The 26,364-nt window shown below is 42.8% G+C and overlaps 1 protein-coding gene across 5 annotated transcripts in view; it reads right to left on the reverse strand.

The window, feature by feature from the left end:
- The window catches only part of RXFP1 (relaxin family peptide receptor 1), a 147,703-nt gene that overhangs the window by 48,454 nt on the left and 72,885 nt on the right, over positions 1-26,364 (reverse strand). For 3 of the 5 annotated variants that reach the window (XM_051831657.2, NM_001329078.1, XM_017350136.3), the window contains 3 exon segments: positions 9,919-10,020; positions 5,691-5,796; positions 1,157-1,228 (listed from right to left, as the gene is read on the reverse strand). In XM_051831657.2, coding sequence (XP_051687617.1) covers positions 1,157-1,228; positions 5,691-5,796; positions 9,919-10,020 — 280 coding nt within the window. 5 annotated transcript variants of the gene reach the window in all.

The raw sequence follows: 26,364 nt of genomic DNA on the forward strand, positions 1-26,364 counted from the left end.
TTATTTTAGATAATGTGCAAACATGTATTTATGTACCAGATTTTTCTAGCATAGAGCCAAAATTAAAACAGTACAGTATGAAAATGAAATAAAGAATTCTGAGATATTTCACAGATAATGTGATTTAGAGACTATCTAAACCCAGCAATCCAGTCACATGACAATATGACTTAGTCATTAAGTTGGCATGAATAGCAGGTAAGTATCACCTGGGACTAGTGCATTTTGGGAGTACATACAGGGCCCTGCATGAAAGGGCAGTGAGCATGTCAGATACCACGGGAGGTTAAAATAAAACCAACCCTTCGAGCAGGTGTGAGATGGAATCAAGTTCTCAAACAACATGCTCAGAGTATTCTGTCCACGACCTGCTATGTCAGGTCAAGACTGAATCTGTGAACATACGGAAGAAAATCCTTTACTTTGTAATCTTGATGGCAGACCTGGCAAAAGACAACTACATCTTTCTCTCTGATGGGCACCGAGGTTATGCGTGCTGGAATAATGCTGAGTACCAGCTGTGAGCGTTTCCATTGTAGGGGTGCTAGCAGGTGGATTCACAACACATGGATTCCGGTTGCTTTGAAGACAGGTATCTGAGGTTTTATAGAATGGCTGCTAGACCTACTCGGGGCCGGCGCCGCGGCTCACTAGGTTAATCCTCCACCTTGCAGCGCCGGCACACTGGGTGCTAGTCCCGGTCAGGGTGCCGGATTCTGTCCCGGTTGCCCCTCTTCCAGGCCAGCTCTCTGCTGTGGCCAGGGAGTGCAGTGGAGGATGGCCCAAGTGCTTGGGCCCTGCACCCCATGGGAGACCAGGATAAGGACCTGGCTCCTGCCTTCAGATCAGCGCGGTGCGCCGGCCGCGGCGGCCATTGGAGGGTGAACCAGTGGCAAAGGAAGACCTTTCTCTCTGTCTCTCTCTCTTTCACTATCCACTCTGCCTGTCCAAAAAATAAATAAATAAATAAAAAAATAAAAGAACTACTCGGAGAAACGTGTTATTGGAGGTCTTGAGCTAACAGTTAAGTAATGCCTTGAAGCAGGGTTAGACTTCAGCAGTGGTGCAGCGTTTTGGTCTACAGAGAAGTGGGAAGAAACAGATTTGCCTGAAGATGCCGGTTAACCTTAATCACAGGAACACATGTTTTCCTTACAGCTTCTGAAGATCATGGTACTTCTTGAAGCCATCAGGAGGAAGCTTGCTTAGTAAGTTCCATTGAAGTGACCTGAAATAAATACAAGTTTTTGTTCTTACTTAAAACCTTTTCCCTTTACTTTTAAACTATAATAGTATAAAAACTGTAAGATGAATTATTTGGTGCTAGCCTTCAGGAAACATTTAACTAAATGATGCTACTCACATACTCAGAGCATCATCTGAATTGGGTCTAACACTGGATTTTATGTGATTCAAGTAGTCACCCTTTCTTAAGCTTAGGTTACAAAATCCTACTGTAAGAAAAATTTAAAACTTTAAACTGGGAAAATTGGTTTTTCAGTTATGCTCCCCTTTTCTATTTGCATTTAAAAGACATTAGAGGGGATTTTCATTTTTGAATAACAATAAAGTGGTGTTTTCTCTTTAAGGGATATCAAAGCACTTAAGTAGTTTCATGGTCTTCAATATTTTATTGCTTGCATTCTATCACCTTAAAATTAATCATTAAGGAAGCTTTCAGTATACATATGTATATCTTGTACCATCTTTACACAATAAATAATCCCATTTCAATTCCCAATAAATTGTATATAAAGATTTTCTCTTATATTACAATTTAATAAGCAGATTGACGAGATCAGATCCACATAACTGTGTTTGCATTGGAAAGGCCCCAAATCTTAAACATTTTTAGAAAGGCAGTATAATGTAGTGGAAACAAAATAAATCAAGCAAGCAAGCAAAATACTACAACCAGTGTAGCTGGGGTCTGCTGCATGAACCACACGTAACCTTTCCAAGTTAATCTCCTTAACTGTGAAAGGGATTTGGACCAGATGATCTCTGCTACAGTGATGCTATTGTTAGCGATTTCTTTATATAGTATGTTGGAACAATAGACGACACTGTCTGGAGGTTAACTTAACCCAGTGCCATATAACTGACACATGAGCGATGGACTGCGTGGTCTGGAGATCAACTCAATTCAGTGACTTATCATAGGCTAGGTTTCGGACCACTGGTGGTGTTTAGACTTGCTAATGAATTTTTCTAAAAGAAATATACTTTCTTAGACTCCCCAGAACACATTTTTGGAGTCCAATGTGAGAAACATAATCTAGAAGACCATGCATCTCTATTGGGGCATAAATTGATTCTTAAGGGTGTGAGAAAACAATCTTTCTTTAAATATGTTTTAAATAGGGATGGATATACAGAACACTTTCAGTATTAAATTTTCACAGGAAGGGACAAATAGAAAAATATCTAGGGGCCGGCGCTGTGGCGTAGTAGGTTAATCCTCTACCAGCCAGCATCCCATGTGGGCACCGGTTCTAGTCCCAGCTACCCCTCTTCCAATCCAGCTCTCTGCTGTGGCCTGGGAAAGCAGTAGAAGATGGCCCAAGTCCTTGGGCCCCCTGCTCCCGACATGGGAGACTGGGAAGATGCACCTGGCTCCTGATCAGCACAGCTCCGGCCGTAGTGGCCATTTGGGGAGTGAACCTATGGACGGAAGACCTTTCTGTCTCTCCCTCTCACTGTCTGTAACTCTACCTCTCAAATAAATAAATGAAATCTTAAAAAAATCTACACAGGCTTTCGGAGGAGGGGCACAAAAATGAAAAGAAGGAAGGCTAAGAAACTCGGGTCTGACTATCCGGCCAGTCATGCAATGATTTTCTTTAATGAATGAATGGTTCTTCTTGAAATCACTCAGCTGCTGGGTTGTCACCAAATATTCTTTTCTTCCTTGCATTACTGGCTCATCAAAAATCCCTTTTCTACTAATAATTCTCATCTGGTTTAGATATCAAATTCTTCTTTCAGCCCTATTTAAATGTTTGTATGGAAGTATTAAGCATTTGGGTTTCATTTAAGGTAATTGGTGAAAGTGTAGTGTATCCTTAAAAATGTGCTAATTGGTTAATTTTCTCAGCAAACATATATTGAAGGCCTGCAGCTTGCACTTTGAAAGAAAAGATAATGTTCCTGTCTTTTTAAAAAAGATTTATTTATTTGAGAGGTAGAGTTATAGACAGTGAGAGGGAGAGACAGAGAGGTCTTCCTTCCATTGGTTCGTTCCCCAGATGGCTGCAATGGCCGAAGCCAGGAGCCAGGTGGTTCCTCCTGGTCTCCCATGGGGTGCAGGGCCCAAGCACTTGGACCATCCTCCACTGCCTTCCCAGGCCACAGCAGAGAGCTGGATTGGAAGAGGGGCAGCCGGGACTAGAACCGGTGTCCATGTGGGACGCTGGCACCACAGGTGGAGGATTAACCTACTGCGCCACGGTGCTGGCCTCGTAGCTGTAGTTTTTATAAACAAAACTCTTACTACTAACACCAAGCAGTGTCAGTGATTAAATTCCAAGATCTTACAGACAATTCTGAAATGGTCAAAGCTAATATTTAGCAAACCCAAACAATGTGTAACTAATCTTAGCTCTCTGGGTATGCCTGTTTTGTTCACTAGCATGTGTGTGAAACATCCTTAAAAAACAATCAACAGACATCACCTGGATTATTAACTTCTTTGATCCTTTACTTATATTTGTGACATTTTCCTGTAATAGTTCCAACTCAAATCTGAAAGAACTCAGTAATAAAATGCAATATTTACTCTTCCAGTGTGTTTGCTGTAAAGCCCAGAGTTCTTTTTCCCTACTGGACAGACAGACTGGGGTGAGCTGTGAGGCCGAGCCAGTGCTCCGCAGAGAGAAGTATAAATGGACAACTGGAATCAAGCAGCTAACGCAACACAAGGAAACGCTATCTTTGCATGGAAAACAAAGTGTGGGAGCCGTGAACTTCTCAGCCTCCTTCTTACAAATCCAGATGAACTGTTAATCTGAAATTGAAAAATACACCTGACCCTGGAGCCCTCAGCTCTCACCATCCCTGATTGTGCTTAGACATAAGGTGAAGCCTCGGGATCCTCCTGGACTCACTCTGTTCCTTTGCCTCTTTGCAGCCAGTCCTTCAAGGGGATCTTTCCTGTTTGTCTCTTTAAGCTACTGGTGGGAAACTGGTGGTCCACAGGCCTGCACACATCTCTTTATGTATTACGTATACATAAGCACATGTGTTGGGCCAGAAAAGTTTTTTAAAATTCCAGTAGAATTATTTCAATTCAGTGAATCCTTCTCTCTCTGGGGGATCACACTGTCTCAGTTAGCCGTCACATTATCCCTTTCCATTTCTCCAGCTTTCTCCGCCTGTTCCTTTCTTTTACAGAGGTTAGTTGACTGTTGAAGAATGAGTGTGAATTTTACACGTGGAAAAAGGGAAAACGAGACTGGCAGCATAAGGGCAGTCTTTGATTTGGATTTTCGGGTCACCTGATATAAACAGTAGGAATGATCATTTTCTCTGAAAACAGAGTGAAACTATAATCAATTCTTATACCCACCAATTCCAGTTAGAATTTCAATTATAAAAACCGCTCCTCTGAGAAACCTTAGGCACTTTTGGGGGATCACTGTTTTTTTCCCAATAGCACTAATTAGTATGAAAAAGAGCTGCTGTGAGGCAAGGAGCAGGTGGAAGGCTGGAGGCCTCTCTTCTGTCTTTAGTGCAGGCTGGAAATTTACCTCCACTGTGGTTCACTCCGCCAGTGTTCTCAGGCTGCTATCAAACGGGGAAACCTGCCGATTCTGTGGCTCTGACGGTACAGTACCTACAGGAACACCAAGGTGTAGCTCCTCCCGCCCTTAAATCTCCAGCATTAGAGTTGCTGTTACGTGGTTTGCTTTGGAAAAGGCAAGACTTGCCAACACTGTAGAATCAAGAACCACTTCTATTTGTCTTAATACACTCAAAAGTCAGAGCTACAAGGTACTGGGACACTGGAATGAGAAGAAAAAAGCTCAGCAAAAATACTGAACTAAAATATCCATCCTCCACTGACTTCTTTTTTGAAAGTTTCAGTCAAATATGATGGTTTGTGCTGCTGAATTCAAGTTTTACTAAAACCCAATAAGTACAAGCACTACAAATCGATAAGCCACTTATTTTCTTTCACATACACATATAGGAATTATCTAGAAAAAATATCAGTATTTCTGAGAAAAAGGTGATTCACAAGAGTTAGATTTAAACATGAAATTCTGGGAATATTTTGCCTAATTTATTCTACTTGTTTTCTTTTTTGTATTTATCCATAGGAATATATTAAAGCTTATGTCCTATAAATTTTAAAATAGCTTTTTCAGTATGCCCAATAAAAACTCTATGTAACAGTTTGCATAACAATCCTTTTTCTCAGTAGCACATACAATTGAGGGCATCTTGTGTATACAGAAAACACGGTGATACCACATGCTTTCTAGGATCAAAATGAAGGGCTACATAAACGAACATATGGAATAATTTAATGTAGAGCCTGGCATTTAATAAATGCAAAAAGTAAGCAATTATTGAAATGCCATCATCTCTGAAGCTCAAACGTATTCTTGATAATGACACGGTCTTAGCTATGATACGGCTTTATAGGTGCTGTTCTGGCCGTAAGGAGGCCATTCTTTTCTACTTACATTTCTGTCACGTTTGAAGAAACTGAAGGAACAGCTCGTAAATTGGTTTCATCACAGTCAAGATGTAGACCTTGGCAAGCACATTGCCCGGGCACAGAACCGACTACTGAGTAGAGAGGGGGTGGTAAGTGAGGATGAAAGGCGGGTCCAGGAAGAGGAGGATAATGAAAAGAGAAATGAAAAGCTATGAGAAAATTATTTCATACAAATCTATGTCGTGTCTTACCTAAGCAGTTGGGCAAAGCTTCAAATTAAGGCTTGGAAAGTTGCTTTTGACTGAAACTTGAAATACTGCTAGAACATTACATTTGGAAGCACACACAATCACCAGCCCATGCATTTCTTAAAACGGCAGATCACCCTTCTCAACTTGTTGCAAAAGGAATGAAGTCGTCTGTTGTTAGATCAGGAAAGGGAGATGTGGTAGGGTGTGATGGGCTGCAGTGTTCCCATCTAAGCTTCTATTGGGGGAGCAAGTACTTACGAATAGCGTGAGTAAAACCTTGAATGGGGGACTGAGTCAGTTTAACTAGGAACTGGGCATGCACATGTTTTTCGGCACAGTCTTCCTGTTTTCACTGCTTCGGGTGTTGGGAAGAGAATGAACGGGGTGTGTACCTTTGGGCATCTTGTGGGGCTGTAGTGAAAGTCTTGTTGATGGGATGTCACGTATCTAAAGTCTACCAGAAACTGGCAATTGTGCGTTCACATAGCTAAGCAATGTAATGTGATTATCATTCAATATCATTGTTATGGTCTGATTCCTAGTTGACGGAATGTGGACAGTTACCGAGAGCAACTAGAATGCCGCCCCTGCCCATTTCCTCTTGGAGCCCTGCCATCTCCAGCAAGGGTTATAGACTCAGCCGCCGACAGGGACCAGGTCAAGTGGGTGTAACTGTGTTTGCATGTCCCAATGGGACGGCTTCTCCAAACTGTCACTGCACCAAAACAGGCCTACTGACTTCCTCAAAAAAGCCAGAATCACAATGCTTTCAATTTAAAACATCACAGGACAAAGTCAGTTTTCTGTGAGTATTCTCTGCCTACAGTTCCCAGTTTCCGACCTTTCTAGTGAAGCTTGCACAGTGGGCAAGAGTTTCAGGGGTCAAGTAGCCTCCTGTGGATGAGCCTCAGTGAGCCCAGCTGCTACGCCTCTGAGCTCAGACGTGGCAGGGCAGGTGTTCTCCCTCTCCTCCCGGGAAACTCTCAAGTCTCCTCGACAGGGCTGTAAGGGTTCACGGTCATAACTTTGATTTGGTGTTTCATGTAAACAGAGTGTTTGCCAAGAACTTTTACAACAGTTTTGTAGTTGTTAAGTACTCATTTTGGTTATGCAGCTTTGAAAATGGACTCTCAAAGCCATATCTAGTATATGAGTGTCTGTGTACTGTGAGGATGGGAGGGAGAAGCTCGAGATGGGAGAAGGCCATGAGGAGGAGAGACATGGGAGGAGGGCAGTGCAAATCAGTGAAGTCAGCATTAGTGCCAATGCTTTCTCTTCTGCATAGACTGAATTAACATAACCCATACGTGCTGATTCCAGGGTTGTCTGTAATAAGGAAAATGGAAAATGACATAAATACCCACCAGTGAAGTGATTAAATAAAGTATGTCCCTTACAAAATAGGAGATTATGTGTTTTAAAATGTTTGTAATAACATGGATAGCTTATTATGCTAAAACACCAACAGAAAAATTTGATGAAAATGGTTTGTATATGAAATTTCAGCTATGTTAAAATAAAAGAAATAGTGAGTTATGTTGGTAGCCTCTGAGTGGTAAAATTATGGCTTAGCAAACAGTTCTTAACAAATACTTTAAGTTCAAACTTTGTTAGATATTATGTTTTGCATGTTATTTCTCGAGAGGTAATTTTAAAAATGTGAATTCCTCAAGTGCTTTCATCTAATCAAAATGGTTGTGGGACACTCTGTTCGATTCTTAAAAAAAAAATCCCTATAATAATCTGATTTAAATAAAGTGGCATCATAGGAAACTTAAGTTTCACCCCCAGATTTTACACTACCCATTATTTTTTATACTGCTTTCAAGTTTGAAAGATATTTAATTATTAATCACAAGCCCCCAAATTGTTTTGAAAGAAGTCAAATTAAGAATTATATCTTTGGGGCCGGTGCCGTGGTTCACTTGGTTAATCCTCCGCCTGCAGTGCCGGCATCCCACATGGGTGCCGGGTTCTAGTCCCGGTTGCTCCTCTTCCAGTCCAGCTCTCTGCTGTGGCCCGGGAGGGCAGTGGAGGATGGCCCAAGTGCTTGGGCCCTGCACCCCATGGGAGACCAGGATAAGCACCTGGCTCCTGGCTTCGGAACGGCACAATGTCGGCCATAGTGGCCATTTGGGGGGTGAACCATCGGAAGGAAGACCTTTCTCTCTGTCTCTCTCTCTCTCACTATCTATATCTCTACCTATCAAATAAATAAATAAATAAAAGAATTATACCTTTGGGGCTGGGCATCTGACATAATGGTTAAGATGCCCCTTAGGAAGCCTGCATCCCATATTGGAGTACCTGCCTTAGAGTCCTGGGTCTGCGTGCAGTTCTAATTTCCTGATAATATCATCCTGTGCACCCTGGGAGGCAGCAGGGGATGTTTCAAGTATGTGGGTCCCTATCACCAAAGTGGGAGGCCCAGACTGAGTTCCAGGCTTCTGGTCTTAGACTGGCCCAGTCCCAGGTTTTGCAAACATTTGGAGAGTGAACCAGTGGATGGGGGAAATCTTCCCCTATACCTTTCAAATAAAAAATAAAAGTAAATAATATATTTGTTCTTTATTAAGTTCTGATGAAAACAATTACTCCTGTGATTTGCATACATTATGTGTTGTGTAGATCTGTTGTTCAGAAGTGTTTCTGTTTGTGACATATTTTTTTCAGAGTGCAAAATCAGGCAAAAATTATTTTCTCTAGCTGGCCTGATTTATTTCCCCCCATTTGTTTATTTTTGCTTTACAAACAAGATGATGAAATTTATGTAACTCATTATTTTCCCTCCTGACCTAACGGTTACAAAATTCTGAACTCATCTCTGGATGTTTTCACTGCATTTCTGTCAGGGTTTTCTCGTGTAACTTCCCTCTGCCACTTCCATTCGCCACCTAACTTCTGTCTTGTATAGCATGCGAATGGCTCGCCTCTGTCAGCAGCCGTATGTTAATTGTAAGTTGCCCCAGATTCTTTTGGGAATGAGGTGAGATATGAAGATTCAACGAACATTTGAGAATAAAAACAATATATGAGCAAAGAAAAGGAAAACTACGTTTTGAGACAACACGGCTTAGTTCACTATGTTTTCATGCATTCTACCAGCAGTTTGATTGTATTTGCTGATTTCCGTCACTCCTGAAAGTTTTAGTTTTTTAGTGATCCTGTCATTTGTTCCCAGTCCTCTGGGGGGCAGGAGTGGTGCAAGGGGTAGCTGAGCAACCTAAGTGACTCAGCAAAAAGATGAGTGGTCTCTCTCACTGAGGATTCCAAGTAGTTCTAAGAATTAATCCCATCGGAATAGGGAAGACAAAAATATTAAAAATTTGAAAGCTGCACTTTATAATTTATGGCTGTATATTAAAGAAAAAAACACAGTAAAATGTTCCTTCCCAATCCCTGTGTTTTAACCAAGGTTTTGAAAAGCTAAGGTTGGAATTATAGCTCTAAGGTACAGACTTATAATGCATAATTTATTAATTTATTCAACTGATTTAAAAGGAATTATTTTATGTAACTTCCTGACCGCAAATACTACAGACTTAATCCTGAAGTTTAGATGCTTCCATACTTCTTCCAAGTTTTTGTTAAGAGTTTGGTGTGTGACTATAAGCAGCAGGTTGCAATAGTTAAGGCGTTCATAGCTCTAAAGTAGTTTAAACGCCAGAAGAATTTCCCTTGCAAACATTACAATCCAGATTCTCAGCTGTTCTAGTTCATCAGCTTCCTTCACCTCAGACTGTACTGGTTGCGAAAAGGGAGCTTAAACATCAAAGCTACCTGACTGACTGCTGTTCCTTTTGTTTCTGAACCTGACATGATTTCTTTGACACTTACTATCCCTCAGTCATCTTTGCATAAAATCCCAAATTAAGACTCCATCCCTAGTGCAGTTTGCAAGTATAAAACTATAATTACCCTTTTTTTTCTTTTCAGTGCTGAACCCAACTTTTAAAAACATGAACTCATTGAAAAGGAGACTTAAAGGATCTGATCACTTACGGCGGCATTCGGATGTCTTTGCCTTCAAGCGAGGTGCGGGAGGCATTTTGTAGCGATGGGCAAAATAGTTATCAAATTGCAGAGGCCATCCACTGTTGTCTTCTGAAAAAACCAGAAAGTGGAGAAACTCAAGATGATGGAAATATTCTGTTGCATTGTGGGAAAAATTTGGTCCTCCCTTTGAAATAAGCCAGTGAGTCTGAAACTTACTGGACAAGTATCACCTGGGGATTCTCTTGAAATGTAGATACAGATCATGTGCCTCTGGGAAGGAGCCCTAGTCTGCATTTAAGAAAATGTTTATTTTTATCTACTTAAAAGGGAGAAAGGGAGGGAGGAAGAAGCAGAGAGAGAGGGAGAGAAGGAGGGAGAGAGGGAGAGGGATAGAGGGGGAGAGAGGGAGAGAGGGAGAGGGAATGAGCATTTCCACCTGCTGGTTCACTCCCCAAATGACAATAGCTAGGGCTGGGCCAGGCTGGATCCAGGAGCCAGGAACTCCACCCTTGTCTCTCCCATGGGTGGCAGGGGCCCCAGCGCTTGAGCTGCTGTTTGCCAGAACTCATCAGCAGGTTTCCGGATGAAGTGGAAGGGCCAGGATGGAATTAGGAACTGACATGGGATGCAGAGATCCCATGTGGCATTGTACCGGCTGTGCCAAGTGTTCACCCTCACTCCTTTTCTGTTAAAGGCACCACAATATTCAGAGAGATTATTCTGTGTTCGTGTATATTTTCTGATTTTTATTTTAAACTTCCATATCACCTTAAGAAAGAACCAACAAGACCCAGAGGATCTTCATGGAGGCGGGGGAGAAGATAATTTTTCCTCACAAAATTCCTCACAATCTTCTGGTTAAGTAGTTTTAAACAGAGAAGACAAGGAAGCCAACCATGGGACGGGATGGACAGGTGAATGGGGATGCAGGGCTTTGCTCTCTTGGAGGCCTTTGGCCTTGGGCAAAGCCTTCCATCCCTCCCTCTCGCTTGCTCTTAAAAGATTTGTTCATTTACTTGAAAGGTAAAGTTACAACTAGAGAGGGGAAGGGAGGGAGGGAAGGAGGGGGAAGGGGGAGAGAAGAGAAGGAGAGAGAGAGAAAGAGAGAGGGAGGGAGGAAGGGAGGGAGAGAGAGGGAGAGAGAGAGAGAGATCAATCTCCCATCAGTTGGTTCACTCCCCAAAAGCCTGCAATGGCCAGGGCTGGGCCAGGCTGAAGCCAGGATCCTGGAACTCCATCCAGGTCTCCCACATGGGTACAGGGGCCCAGATACTGGGGCCAACTCCTGCTGCTTACCCAGCACATTAGCAGGGAGCTGGCTTGAAAGTCCAGCAGCCAGGACTTGAACCAGCACTCAAATGAAATGCCAGGGTCGCAGGTGCTGGCTTAACCTACTGTGACCCCATCATCTTACATCTTTTTGCATCACCTCTACATTTTCTTCCAAATGGTGACAGGACTCCTTTAGGATGCCCAAATACACAGGGTGGGGGGGGGGGAGGGAGAGATGGGGGAGGGAGTGAGGGAGGGTGAGGGGGGGAGAGAGATACTATTTCTGTACATTAGTGTTAAATTATACATGGATTTTTATATATAAATTATTTCTGCCATACTCAGCATAGTCTTTGGGTGGCCTTAGACTAACTCAGTTCTCCCGTCTTCCTTGTTAACTCTCAAGAAAAACTAGAGTGGGAGTTATAATGGCTATTCTAGATCTTTAAAGGATTTTTAACTAAAGAAATCAAGAGACTCTGGGACCAGCGTTGTTTTCTGTCTCTAGAAGGGACTGGAGAGAAGACTCTCCAGGGTGGAAACTTCAGATAGGGTACAGCTCTGTCTGACCTAGCTGGATTTGAAGGTTTTGGCACCCATGCTGCCATTGTAAAATGGGACCCAGTGACAAAACACACACACACAAATTACATCACTTCTGGCTTCCTGGAGGCTGGACTATGGCAAAGTGGTTGCAGAGATAAATCATGAGAATGGAAACAAGAAATGTTAAGTGTTGCAGGATGGTTCAGGAGAAATTAAAGAAAGAAAACCACAGGCTCAGGGTTTTACCTTCAGTCTAAAGAAATTCAGACAACCAGGGATTTTCCTTGACTACCCTAAGATAATCTTCTATCTCCAGTGGCCTTAGGTCAGGATTGATGTAGCCCCAATTCACATTCACATAAAATCTGATCAGTCGGCTAAGTTACATCCTAAGCCGAATTCACGTTTTGCCATTTATTTTAAGTAAATGCTAGAATACTGATTTGGAAAGAGGGAGACTTTGTGAATTGTGCTGGGACAAGTGTGTGTGTTCAGTTGATTTGAGGACCCTATATCTCCATCCGACAGAACCCCTGGGTGAACAGGGCAGCTCCCTTTTCCCATGTGAAGAGAGTAGTGGTGGTTCGTGTGAAGATGTGCTGGTTACTTTACTTGGGGTAAGTAAGCTGTCATCTCTCTCCCCTCCGGCCCTTCCAGTCCCATACTTGTTGTTTCCAGTGTATTACAGTTAGAATCAGTTCCCAATGCACCCCAGAAGACAAGTGTGGAGTTGGACTAGAAAGAGAAGACTGACATACCAAAAAATTTCACTTTTTTATATAGGCAGAAACATGGGGAATCATGAGGGACTAGTTTCTAAGAGTGATAGGCCAGCAGGCAGGATTTAACTCTAGACCGGGAAAAGCTACTTAACAAGATTAGCTATCCTCACAGTTTCTGGATTTGGTGTGCAAGTTCAAGCAGTAGTCTGCTGCGCTGTTTACTGAAATCTGAGCTCATTGTTAGCCTAGGCTGAATGAAGGTGAGGGGAAACGTGAATGGACCAAAGGGGTAAACTATGTGAGACACGGTCATTGCGTTGTACAGCTACAAAGGGTCCATGGCTGAGCATAGCAGACTGGCTCCGTCAGCCGCCATCTGACCCCATGCCCTGTGCATGTTCTTGTAGAGTGGAGACATTGTGTCACTTCTTTATAGCCAGGTTCTGGATGCACTGGTAGGTCCTGGTTGGTGGAAGAGAGGTGTTAGGTCATTTCCCTCTTGCTGTGTCTAAAAGAGAGACATGGTATTGAGGCTCCACTGTGGCAGTGGCTGTGTGTTTCAGGCATTACCAGTGTTATGGGTCAAGTGGTTTTCTGGGGCAGGAGGCAGTATGGCTGGCCATGGCAGTGGCTGCAGTACCAGTTTTTGGAGTATGGTGATGGTGGTATTTGAATCTAATGGCATCAGTGCTCCCACTCTTCCAAGTTGTTTGGGAATTTTGCAAATACTCTAGATGTTTAATGCACCATATGTTTACTACATCTAGAGTGGTTTCCAGCTCTTGCTTTAGACCCCGATAGATCCAGGGACTGAGTGAGTGAGCGATTGGATTAAAATATGGTTGACAGGCTGGTGCTGTGGTATAATGAGTTAAGTTGAATCCTGCGGCCCTGGTATTCAACTTGAGTGCTGGTTCAAGTCCTGGCTGCAGGACTCCAAGCCAGCTCCCTGCTAATGGCCTGGGAAAGCAGCAGAAGAGGCCCCAGTACCTGGGCCCCTGCACCCATGTGGGAGACCTGGATGAAGCTCCTGGCTCTTGGCTTTGGCCTGGCCCAGTGCTGGCTGCTAAGGCCATCCGGGGAGTGAAACAGTGGATGGAAGATCTCTGTCTCTCTCTAATTGTGACTTTCAAATAAACAAATAAGTATTTAAGAACATGTGGTTATGTAACTGGACACTTAGTTAATTTGGGGAGCTCCAGTGGAGTCTCATGGAAGCCAGCAAAGCGGTGCACTTTTCCAGAACCCATGAGTTCTGGGTCGTTTCGTTCTGTGGTCCTACTGCAGCACGCTGGCGACCCTTGTTTTCTTGCATCTCCCCTGGGTTCTGGAGGTGGGGTCAGGAGCCTGACAGACGTTCTGCTCTGCTGAGCTCCGAATCATCTGTTTGCTTCTTTGGACGTCAGGTTTTGATGCTTAAGGCACCGGGACCCCAGCTCTCCTTCCTGGTTTGTCAGAGCTTACTGGCTTCTTGCTAAGTTTTTACTTTAATAAATTTGGTCCATATCTTTTATTTATTTGAGAGGGTTACATATACACCACAGAAACACACACACGTGCGCCTACAGAAATGAGAGATAGAGAGAGTGAGTGAGTGTGCACTCCCATCTGCTGGTTCACTCTCCAAATGCCTGCAACGGCCAGGGCTGGGCCAGGCCAAAGCTGGGTACCTGGAAGTCAATCTGGATGTCCCACACGGGCGGCAGAGACTAAAGACTTGAGCAATCACTCCCGCCTCTCAGTGTCTGCACTAGCAGGAAGCTACAGGAAGCAACTGCAGCCAGGTGTTGAACCCAGGCTTCATGATGTTGGACAAGAGCACCCTAAATAGTGTCTTAAACATGAGGCCAAGGCCCACCCTTCGGTTCATATCTGCAGGTATATGTAATCTCCCGAATTTTACCAGAGACATCCAATGCTCATATGATATTTAGCACCTACAGAATCTACCGTGCTGTATGAGGTACTTTAGTATACCCTTGTAATAACCCTATTTGGTCATTACTACCATCTTCAATTACAGATGGAAAGTTCCAGAACTTGACTATGGAACAGAATTATCAAAAATAACTTGGTTATTAACTATGAAGGAGTTATCACACAGAACTAGGAGATAACTAAGGAGAACTCCATTTAAGTAGAGTAACAGTGTAGGATTTGGGCAAGAGGGGCACAGGAACTGAAAGCAGGCTACTCACTGGAGCTCTTCCTTCAGAGGGTCTGGCATTAAGGCTTGTTTTGCAACCCTGTATTCTGAGGGGACAGACCTCAGTCCACCCGGGAGAGGGGCGAGACTGCGGTCTGAGTTTTGACCCTAGAATATGTGAAGACGGGTGTTGCTGCATTTTCGGCATCCTGGACACTCCCCTGACCTTCACCGTAAGAGCTCTGGCAAACTGCTTCCTGGGGGAGCACTTCTTTAGGCCACTGCCCCTTTCCACTGTCCCCTTTGCTTGTCAAAAGTTAGGAAAACTTCCCTTTAGCAACTGGCGCTTCAGCCTGGTTATTTGGCAACACTCCACGTGTCCACTAACGATCCTGGTGAGCTCAGATGGTGACTGTCCGAGCTTAGAATGTGGGGAGCGGGGAACCAGGAGCAAAGCAAGCGGCAGGAGGGGCTTGTCCAGGGCTGACTCATTCTTGAGACTGGGTCCCTTGCAGCAGCATGGGGGCTTCCCCCGGTGCCCAGCCGTCCTAAGCTGCTGACTCAGAGGTCCTAGAGGTGAAGTGGCCGCCTGGACTCCTTCGTGTCCCACACCCCACAGAAGTAAGGAGCGAGGGATTCGGGGCGCTGCTCTAGAAAGCGTCTAAGCGTTGCTAATCTGAAAGGCTGGACGGAAAGGCGCTTAGTAAAGAAGCTTCTTCTACAAGGCTGGAACAACTGTGGCACTGCTCTGGGGAGTGGAGTGGTCCAGAAGTCTCGGGACCAGATTTCTGAGGTCCCTGACCCGCCTCCCCGTTTTCACAAGTGGGGTTCCATTTCACTCCAGTTTAGAGATCTCCATAGAGAACAGGCAGAAAAGATAGGGAATTTCATGTTTTAGAGTGGACAACAACTGTGATGTCTTCCTTTATCTCTCCACTGCTTTTTGGTGGTATGTTTGGGATTTTATTTTCCCTGTTCATGCATTCCCTGGTGGTTTGCAAGCCTGGCCAGTTTTCCAGGCCTGCCCAGTTGGAAAGAACCTTTTTTTCCATCACATGTTCTGAAGCACCATGGCTGGGCTTTGGCAAACGTGCTCCATGTGGGGTCCCATCCTTGAGTTAGCGCAATTTTCTTTCCTCTCAGTATCTGGTGCTTTCTGTGTCCCAGGGTGAAGACTTGAATGAGGGATAAAATCTAGACCTTCTGAAAGTCCCTCAGTGGGAAAACAGAACAGTTTCCGAGATGTCTTCAGACTTATCACAGAAATGAGACAAGGCCACTGTGGCTCTGAGCCCCGAGCCTGAACCCTGAGCTCTTGGTACTGGGAATCCACAAAAATTCTACCCTATTCCCCTGGCTCTACAGCCAGCCTTGTCCAGAGGAGCGTCCTCGATGGACCATATCCCCCTTCCCAGAGCCCGACTGGTATCACCCAGCGAGGGCAATAAGCTACAAGCCTGGAGGAGGTGTGCTTCCTCTCCATCAGTTTCCAGACGGGGAAGGAGGCTGATCCATGTCCCTGCCATTCACCTCATCTGAGCTGTGTGATTGGAAGGCACATGGTAAAGGCCTAAGAGCCAACCCGAGGAATTCCTGTCCGTGACAAAATGTATTTTTTCAACTCATAACCACACCTGAGCAGATATTCAAGCCTTAATGACCACATTTCTGATTTTGGAGGAAAATTTAGCTCTACACTAATGAAGATCTCCTTATAACAGGCAGGAGTGAGGAAAGTGACGGATTTATCGAAAAAAAAAAAATCAGAGAAAGGAGGGTCTTCCATTCCAGGGGACTGCCTGGTTGGGACTTTTATGTGTTTTTAAAGAACAAATTTTCCCCCTGATTGGTCAAATTGTATGCTAATGAGGTACTCTACATGAACCAATCAGGGAACTGACATTGGATTAACCTGTTTTGCACAGAAGTTTGCAGACTGCTCAGTCAGCTGTTCAGGGATGTAGGATCTGAAGGTCACATGAACATGTTTCTCCTGTCTCCCCCAGTCTCAGGGCTCCTAGGAGCCCCATCATAACCACTGTGCATCCTGCAAGCAGTAGGGACATTGCAAGTGGTGATGTCCAAAATGCTCCAAGAGGGAGAGGGACTGAGCTAAACCAAATTCCCTTTGGCTACGTGATTGGTTCCTCATGATAAAATCCAAATTTCCTCCGAGACGCCAGCCCTGGGTTACCTTAGACATAGAAGGGAGAAAGCTGAATCTGTTCATCTTTGCTCAATCCCAGAGCCACATAGTCTGTACTGACTACTCCAAGTGGGGATAGAATCTCAAGGTGTTTCAGGGAAAGGAGGTGGAGATTTCTGGAACCTCTGACTGTGAAGTAGATTCTCAAGTACTGACTCATTTCTCTATTTTCCCAAGTGTCTAATCCCACTTGGGAAGAAAACTGCCACCTAAATTGGGCGCTACTGCGTATTAAAGTCAAGATCAAGTAGACTGGAGTCCCAAGGAGCCAGGGTACAGATTCTTGGCTCTCCTCCACGAGGCCCCTACAGATCCTGAGATAATTCCAGAAGATATTTTAGTTTGGGTTAATCCAGAAGTATAGGTCCAACCTGCAAAATAAAACTGAAGCAGTCTTCTCACTGGCCCAGGGTTCAGAAATGTGCACTGAGACCTGAAGCAACAGCTGCGCTCTTGCCCGTTGTAAGCAGAGTCCTTAGTCAGGGATTGGTCAGACCCCCTAGATCTCCTTATAGCAGCCTGATATTATCTATTAAGAAACCTGGGTCTGATGGACACAGGTTTGCGCAGAGCTTGAGGGTTGTGAACGAAGCAGTTCGGAACACTCATTCTGTAGCCCTTAATCCCTATACTCTGTTGGCCAATTTGCCAGGAGATAGAAAGTATCCCAGTGTCTTAAAGGATGTGCTCTTTTTCATTTCCTAAAACATGAGTCCCAAGAACTGTTTGTATTTGAGTAGGAAGACCAAGAACATACCGGAAACTGCAGTATTAGTGACCACTCTACACAAAGATTTGAAAACTTTCCCCCAGGGCAGTCATCTGGCAAAGTTGCTAAGGTGTGACTCGGTACAGTTGCGTCCCATTTTGAGGTGCCTGGGTTTCCGCCCCAGCTCCACTCCCGATTCTGGCTTCTCGCTACTGTGTACCCTCAGGGCGCTAGGTCACGGCTTAGGTAGGTGGGTCCCTGCCACTCTCATGGGAGATGTGGATGGAGTTCTATGCTTCTGGCCTCCGCCTGGCTGTGGCTTGAATGCTGCAGACCTTTGGAGAGTGAACAAGTACATGGCATCTCTGTGCCTTTAAAAATTAAATCTCCTATACTTTTCAGAGAAATTTTGTGTAGAGACTTGGGAGGGCTACACTGATAGAAGGAAACAGTCTTATAATATGTGGATGACATTCTTACCACTAGCCCCTCAAAGAAGGCTTTTCATGAGCACACATTAAAACTCTGAATTATCTGGCAGAGAGGGGATGTACATGGCATCAAAAGAAAAGGCACAATTTTTTAAACAGAATATAGAAGCTTTATTTTTTGTGTTTAAACAGGTATAATGTAAAAGAGGAATTAAATGTATCTTGTAACTTCAGAGTGCTAAAAAGATTTTAGCTGCACATCTAAGAATCTAAATTTAATCACAATGAATAAAAGTACTTTCTAGTAATATTGTTATAAAAGAGAGTAAGTTGTCACTTGGGTTAATATATTCTTCAGTAGTGGAATTTTTCAGTCTATAGCACAATTTTGGAGACTACTTTAGAGAGGATTTTTCAGTAGATGCAAAATAGATCTTCCACAGATAGTGACTTTTTTGATACACGCATACATTTTAATGATCAAATTAGGATAATTAGCATACATCACTTTATATATTCATGATTTTTTTGTAGTGTGAATATTCAAAAGTCTCTCTTCTAGCTATTTAAAAAAATAGTATGTTATTGTTAACTATTGTTACCCTACTGTGCAACAGAATACCAGGAAGATTATTTTTACAATAGGAAAAAATATTTTTTAATTCAATAAAAGTAAACCTTTCTGAGTTTTAATTTATATATATTTTTGAGAAACTTAATTGACTTTGAAGAAGAACCCAAGAATGATCTATCTTTTGTGAGCATTAAGACATAACTAGAGCTCATGATACATAAGAATATCTCCACTTAATACACTAAAATGAAATAAATCTTTGAGAACAAGTTTTACTATTAACTCCCCTAATACAACTCTTTGAGGACAGAGATCCTGTATAGGAATTAGTGTACAGTGACTCCTGTTGTTAATTTCACAATTAACACTCTTATGTATGATGTCAGAGATCACCCAAGGCCCTTGACATGAGCTGCCTAGGCTATTGAAGACTTCTGAGTCCACAGACTCCATCAGTATTTAGACAGGGCCATAAGCAAAGTAGAATTTCTCTCCTCCCTTCAGAGAAAAGTACCTCCTTCTTTGATGGTCCCTTCTTTCCACTGGGGTCTCACTCACAGAGGTCCTTCATGTAGGACACTTTTGGCCACAGTGTCTTGGCTTTCCATGCCTGAAATGCTTTCATGGGATTTTTAGCCAGACCAGAATGCCTTAAAGGCTGATTCTGAGACCACAGAAGGCACAAATTTTTAGAGATACCAAAGCATCTAAGCTTTATAATATTCCAAGGACAATAGAACCTGCCCAAGACAACAAATTATCAATCTATAACTTGGCTTCACCAAAGACCAGAAAAGAATTATGGCAGTTCCTGGGATACTCAATTCTGGGCCAATAGCAAAACTTCTCTGTGATAGGACAACTGCTAACTATCTGAACCCCACCCCAGATGGCAAATGTTCTGGAAACAAGAGGGTCCACTGGTTGACTGGTGGCTGGATGCCACGGTATCAAGCCTTGTTGCTGGATGCTTCAAATATCACTCTAAAACCGTCAGACTCAACCCTAACACGTTGCTGCCAGTGGCTCAGGAATACCCAACACACTATGGCTGTCAAGTGATACACCTGTTGCATTCAGGTAGGAAAGATCTCAGAAGTGAACCTCTGCCAAATGCAGAAGAATGCTATTTATAGGTGGTAGCAGTTTCATGGTAAATGGCCAACAGAGGGCAGGATGTGCTACTGAGTCTTGACACAGAAGTGTTGAAGAATCTCTAGGGATGTCAGCACAAAATAGCCCTGACTAGAGCAGTACAGACTGGAGTAGGAGAGACTTTAACAGTCTGTACTGACTCCAGCTATGCTTTCTCAGTAGTTCATGCTGCTGAAGAAAGAGGGCTTCGAATGCTAACAACAAAGAAACTAAATACGGCAAAGAAATTCTCAGAATGGTATAGCTATAGAAAAGGCTAACAAAATAGCTGCTACAGACCACAGAAGACACCACAGGGAGATTCAGAAGTCACAGAAGGAGCATCAGAGCTGGAGCTGCTGCCAAGGAGACTCCAGTTATCCCTGATGCCTTCTCTGTCTGTAATTCTGAGCTTAAACATCCTAAGGCAGCTCACAGGAAGCCAAACAGAGTGTTATCAGAAGACCACTGTCTCAAAGAGTGGATGGCAGACAAAAGGAGAGAAGTATGGACACTCCAGCACCTAGGCTGGGTAGTTACTGAGTATGCCCACGATTCCACCCACTGGGTAGTTACTGAGTATGCCCATGATTCCACCTACTGTGGTCAAGTACGTATGGCTGCTTAAGGCAATCAAAATCCCAGGGATGAATGAAATGGGAAATAGAATAGAAAAACTACACACTAGATGTCTGAAAGTAATGTGCAGACCAGGCCTCCCTAATGATTGGCTGGCCAAAGGGCAGAGATGAGGAGTACCTTGCCTGGAGAAGACTGGCAGGTTGACTTTACACGGGGCTTCCAGCCTCATGGGAGATTTAAACATCTGCTGATGTTTGTATAAACATTCATTGGGTGGGCAGAAGTTCTCTGCTGGGATCCCAAGATAGTAGAATAGGGAAAGGACATACTACTTTAGGCTAGGGGAAAACAGTAGCAAAAAATGGAGAGAAATAGTCCAAGTTTTAAAAGAAAGCAATTGTCAAGCCAGAATACTATACCCTGGAGATCTCATTTATGAATGAAGGTGAAATAAAGACCTTCCATAACAAATAGAAATTGAAAGGATTTGTCACCACCCATCTGACCTTACAAACAATGCTTAAGCATATGCTACACACAGAAACAGAGATAGTTATCATTATGAAAGAATATGAAGCCAGAAAATCTCCCAGTAAAAGTACAAAGCAAATCCAAAGCAAACAATAGGATTATTTATGGAAAAATGGCAGGGCCAAGTCGTCATTATCAATTTCATCCTACCGTTGCAGAATACACATCCTTTTCATCAGTGAATAGAACTGTCTCTAGGATAGATCATATGCTAAGCAATAAAGCAAGTCTCAGCAAATTCGAGAAAATCAAAACCATACCATGCATCTTTTCTTACAATGGGATGCATCTGGATATTAACAACTCAAGAATCTCTAGAACGTATGCAAACTCATTGATACTGAACAACATACTCCTGAATGAATGATGTGTCATAGAAGAAAATAAGAAAAGCCTGGAAACAATGGAGATACAATATAATATATAAAAATTTATGGACTATAGCAAAAGCAGTGTCAAGAGGGAAGTTCATAGCAATTGGTGCCTACGTCAAGAAATTGGAAAGGCTCCAAATGAATGAGCTATCAATGTATCTGAAGGACCTAGAAAAACAACCACAAAACAAACCTGAAATTAATAGGAAGAAAGAAATAATTAAAGTTACAGAATAAACAAAATTGAAACAAAAAATACCAAACATTTGCAGAATAAAGAGCTGTTTTTCTTAAATAAAGAAAATTGATATACCATTGGCCCAACTAACCAAAAAAGGATGGAAAAGACACAATTAATAAAATCAGATATGAGAAAGGAAATGTAACAACAGATACTATAGAAATAAAAAGAAGGGCCAGCACCATCTGCAGTGCTGGCATCCTGTATGGGTGCCGGTTCAAGTCCTGGCTGCTTCACTTCCGATGCAGCTCTCTGCTATGGCCCAGGAAAGCAGTGGAAGATGGCCCAAGTCCCTGGGCTCCTGCATCTGTGTGGGAGATCTGGAAGAAGCTCTTGGTTCCTGGCTTTGGATTGGCACAGCTCTGGCTGTTGCAGCCATGTGGGGAGTGAACTAGTGGATGGAAGACCTCTCTCTCTCTGCCTCTGCCTCTCTTTAACTCTGCCTCCCAAATAAATAAATAAATAAAAAAAAGAAATGAAAAGAATAAACAGAATTAATACAAAGAGCTATATGCCAACAAGTTGGAATATCTAGAATAAATGTATAGATTCCTGGACAGACAATATCTACCAAAACTGAGTCATGAATATATAGAAAACCTAAACAGACCAATAACCAAGACAGAGTTTGAATCAGTAATAAAGACCCTCCCAACATACAAAACACCAGGACTTTATGACTTCACTGTTGAATTCTACCAGACTTTTAAAGAAATAATTTTAGGCTGGCACCGCGGCTCACTAGGCTAATCCTCCGCCTTGCGGCCCCGGCACACGGGGTTCTAGTCCTGGTCAGGGCGCCGGATTCTGTCCCGGTTGCCCCTCTTCCAGGCCAGCTCTCTGCTGTGGCCCGGGAGTGCAGTGGAGGATGGCCCAGGTGCTTGGGCCCTGCACCCCATGGGAGACCAGGAGAAGCACCTGGCTCCTGGCTCCTGCCATCGGATCAGCGCGGTGCGCCGGCCGCAGCGGCCATTGGAAGGTGAACCAATGGCAAAAGGAAGACCTTTCTCTCTGTCTCTCTGTCTCTCTCTCACTGTCCACTCTGCCTGTCAAAAAAAAAAAAAAAAAAAAAAAAAAGAAATAATTTTAGTTCTTCTCAAGCTATTGGAAACAATTGAAAGGGAAGGAATCATCTCAACCTCTACACCTCCGTCTAGAAGGCCAGTGCCACATTATTCCTAAACCAGAAAAAAAGTACTGCAGAGAAACAGAACTACAGAGCAACATTCTTGATGAACGTAGATGCAAAAATCCTAAACAAAATACTGGCCAAATGAATCCAACAACACATCAGAAAGATCATTTACCCAAAGTGGGATTTATCCTTGGCAAGCATGGTTGGTTCAACATTCACAAATCAGTAAATGTTATATACCACATTAAGAAGCAGAAGAATAAATACCATTTGATTATCTCAATAGAAACGTAAGACAGATTTTTGATAAAATACATCATCCTTTCATGGTAAAAACCTTAAGCTAATTGTATAAAGAATAAACATTCCCCAACACAATCAAGTCAATTTTGTGACAAACCCACAGCCAGTATCAAATTGAATGGGGCAAAGTTAGAAGCATTCCCACACAGATCTGGAACCAGACAAGGATGCCCACTCTCACCATTGCTATTCAATATAATCTTGAAAGTTTTAGCCAGAGGCACTAAGCAAGAAAAAGAAACGAAAGGGATACAAATTAGAAAGGAGGAAGTCAAATTATTCCTATTTGCAGATATGATTATTCTATATATAAGGGAATTAAAAGACTCCATTATTGGAACTCCTAAAATAGTTTGGTAAAGTAGCAGGATATAAAATTAACACTCACAAATCAATAGCCTTTGTATACACAGACAATGCTATGGCTGAGAAAGAATTTTTAAGATCAATCCCACTCACACTGGATACAGGAAGAAAATAAATACCTTGGAATACATTTAACCAAGAAGGTGAAAGATCTCTACAATGAAGATTATCAAACATTAAAGAAAGAAATAGAAGACAGAAAAAAATGGAAGCATCTTCCATGTTCATGGATTGGACGAATTAATGTCATCCAAATGTTCATACTAGCAAAACAAGTTTACAAATTCAATGTGATCCCAATCAAAATACCAATGACATACACAGATCTAGGAAAAACGATGCTGAAATTCATATGGAAACACAAGAGACCCCAAATAGCTAAAGCCGTATTATACAGCAAAAACAAAGGCAGAGGAACCACAGTACCAGATTTCAAGACATAGTACATGGCATTTATAATCAAAGAAGACTGGTACTGGCACAAAAATAGACATGTAGACCAGTGGAACAGAACAGAACTTCCAGAAATCAATCCATGCATCTACAACCAACTGTTTGACAAAGGAGCTGAAATCAATTCCTGGAGAAAGTGCGTTCTCTTCAACAAATGGTGCTGGGAAAATTGGATCTCTGCATGCAGAAGTATGGAAGGCAGCTATGCTCACCACTATACCACCAATGCCTACCTGTGTGCAGAAGTATGAAACAGGACCCTACTTTAACCTTACACAGAAATCAACTCAAAATGGATCAAGGGTATATATAAAACCTGACGCAATCAAATTATTAGAGGAGAACATTGGGGAAAACACTGCAAGACATTGACATAGGCAGAGACTTCTTGGAAAAGACCCCAGAAGCACAGGCAATTAGAGTCAAAATAGACAAACGGGATTACATCAGGATAAGAAGCTTCTGCCCTGCAAAGAAAACAGTAAAGAGAAGAGGCAACTGACAGAATGAGAGAAAATATTTGCAGAGTATGCAACTGATATCCAGAATCTAAGGAACTCAAGAAATTCAAGAACAAAACAAATGGTCCAGTTAAGAAATGGGCAGAGAAAGAGACTTAATAGGCATTTTTCAAGAGAGGAAATTCAAATGGCCAAAAGCCACATGAAAAAATGTTCAGGATCGCTAGCTATCAGAGAAATGCAAATCAAAACCACAGTGAGGTTTCACATCATTGCAGCTAGAATGGCTCTCATACAGAAATCAAAAAATAATACATGCTGGTGAGGATGTGAGGAAAAATACATCCTAATCCACTTTTGGTGAGAATGTGAAGTAGAACAGCCATTGTGGAAGACAGTACGGAGATACCTCAGAAAGTTGAAAACAGATCTACTACATAGTCCAGCCAGCCCACTCTTAGGAATTTACCCAAGGGGAATGAAATCAGCATATGAAAGTGTTATCTGTACTCTCATGTTTATTTCAGCTCAACTCACAATAGCTAAGATATGAAAATCAATCCAGATGTCTATCAACTGATGATTGGATAAAAAATTATGATATATATATATATATATGCATACATGCTATGGACTGCTACTCAGCCAGAAAAATAATCAGTTCTATCTTTTACAACAAAAACTGGATGCAACCAGAAACCATTATATTTAGTGAGTAAGTGAGTTCCAAAAAGACAAATACCATATGTTTTTCCTGATCTATGGTAACTAATGGAGCACAAAAATATGTAGTGTATATGAGCAAAACTGAGATTCGATGATTACTTACAGCCCTTGTCTCTACTGTTGAGAAACAATGCTTTTTTTCCCCTTCTTACTATTTGTTGAACTCTACTTAGTGGAGGGTTAATCTTATGAGTATATAATTAACTGAAAAAAAAATAAAGTTAACTGCAAATAGATCTTTGTAAAGTTAAGGATCGGAATTATAGAGGGAGGAGGAAAAAGGATACGAGGGTGGGTGAGAGGGAGGGTAGGGTGGGAAGTATCACTAAGTTCCTGAATCTGTATATATGAAATACATGAAATTTGTATACCTTAAATAAAGTAAAAAAAAAAAAGTTTTCTGTTGACTACAAAGTCATTAAAAGTCCAGCATGGGGAATCTGCCTGGGTTTTGGCCTAAGATCATATAAAGTGATAACGGGTCAGCTTTTGTTTCAAAGGTGGTGGCTGGAATGTCTTAAAATTTAGGGGAAACTGGAAATTACATGCTGCCCAGAAGATTCAAGAAACAATCAGAACCCAATGATGGCCTTAGATAAACTGTAGCAAAAAACTTGTGAAAACTTGTGAAAACTGATTAAACCTCTTCCCACCACCTTATCCGGTGTTAGAACCTCCTCCACAGGAAAATCAGGCTTTTTGAGTTGTCATACGGCAGGCGCTTTCCCATATGGCTGGCTGCCCTGTGACCTGTTCTGATGTGGAAACTGAGAGCAATAAAACATAATACAGTAATTTCTCTCAACTGGTACACAAATAGGAACCTGTCCACCTTTGAAGGGAGAGCTCTATCCATGTGAACAGGGAGGTTGGGTCTACTTTAAGACTTGGGAATTGGGCTGTTCTCTGAATCAGCTAAAGCTCATCTGGACAGGGCCCTGCTTGGGCCCAATAACCTCTAGTTCTTCTCTGCAATGCCAAGAATCGGCTCCTTGGATTCACCATAGTCAGGTGCAGAGAGCTCCTGAGGCAACATTGAGCCTTCCTGATAGAAACCCTTGTGAGGCAGTGTCCTAGCTCACCTGTCTTGAAAATGAACCAGCATCGATAAATACACATCTCCATGCCTCGCCAGGCCGCTTGCAGCCTCTGTGGGCTACTCCTGGTGACCCCACGTTCCCTTTAATCTGGTAATCTGAGAATTCCATGGCTATAACCAATATGGGATAGGCAGGCAGCTAGTTAGGTTGCGGCACCACCACCATAAACCACTGCCACCCACCACCCAACGTGTACTCTTAGTTGTTGATCAAAGCATCTGCCTTCCCATGCTACAGCAGGTTGCATCTGGGATCTGGGTGTGTACCAGACAAGAGGTGGTGGAAGATGGGAGAACGTTCTTTGTCTGCCTTGGGACCTTGCTTGAGGAACTGCCCCTGCCTTTTCCACGCTCCCAGGGAGCTTTCTACTCCACTGCCCTCCTATTCTTGGACAGACAGGAACTGTTTTGGGTTCTTCTCCTCTTCCTGCTGTATGGGAA

Source organism: Oryctolagus cuniculus, chromosome 8 (genome assembly GCF_964237555.1).
Source record: "Oryctolagus cuniculus chromosome 8, mOryCun1.1, whole genome shotgun sequence".
NCBI classification, from domain to species: Eukaryota; Metazoa; Chordata; class Mammalia; order Lagomorpha; family Leporidae; genus Oryctolagus; species Oryctolagus cuniculus.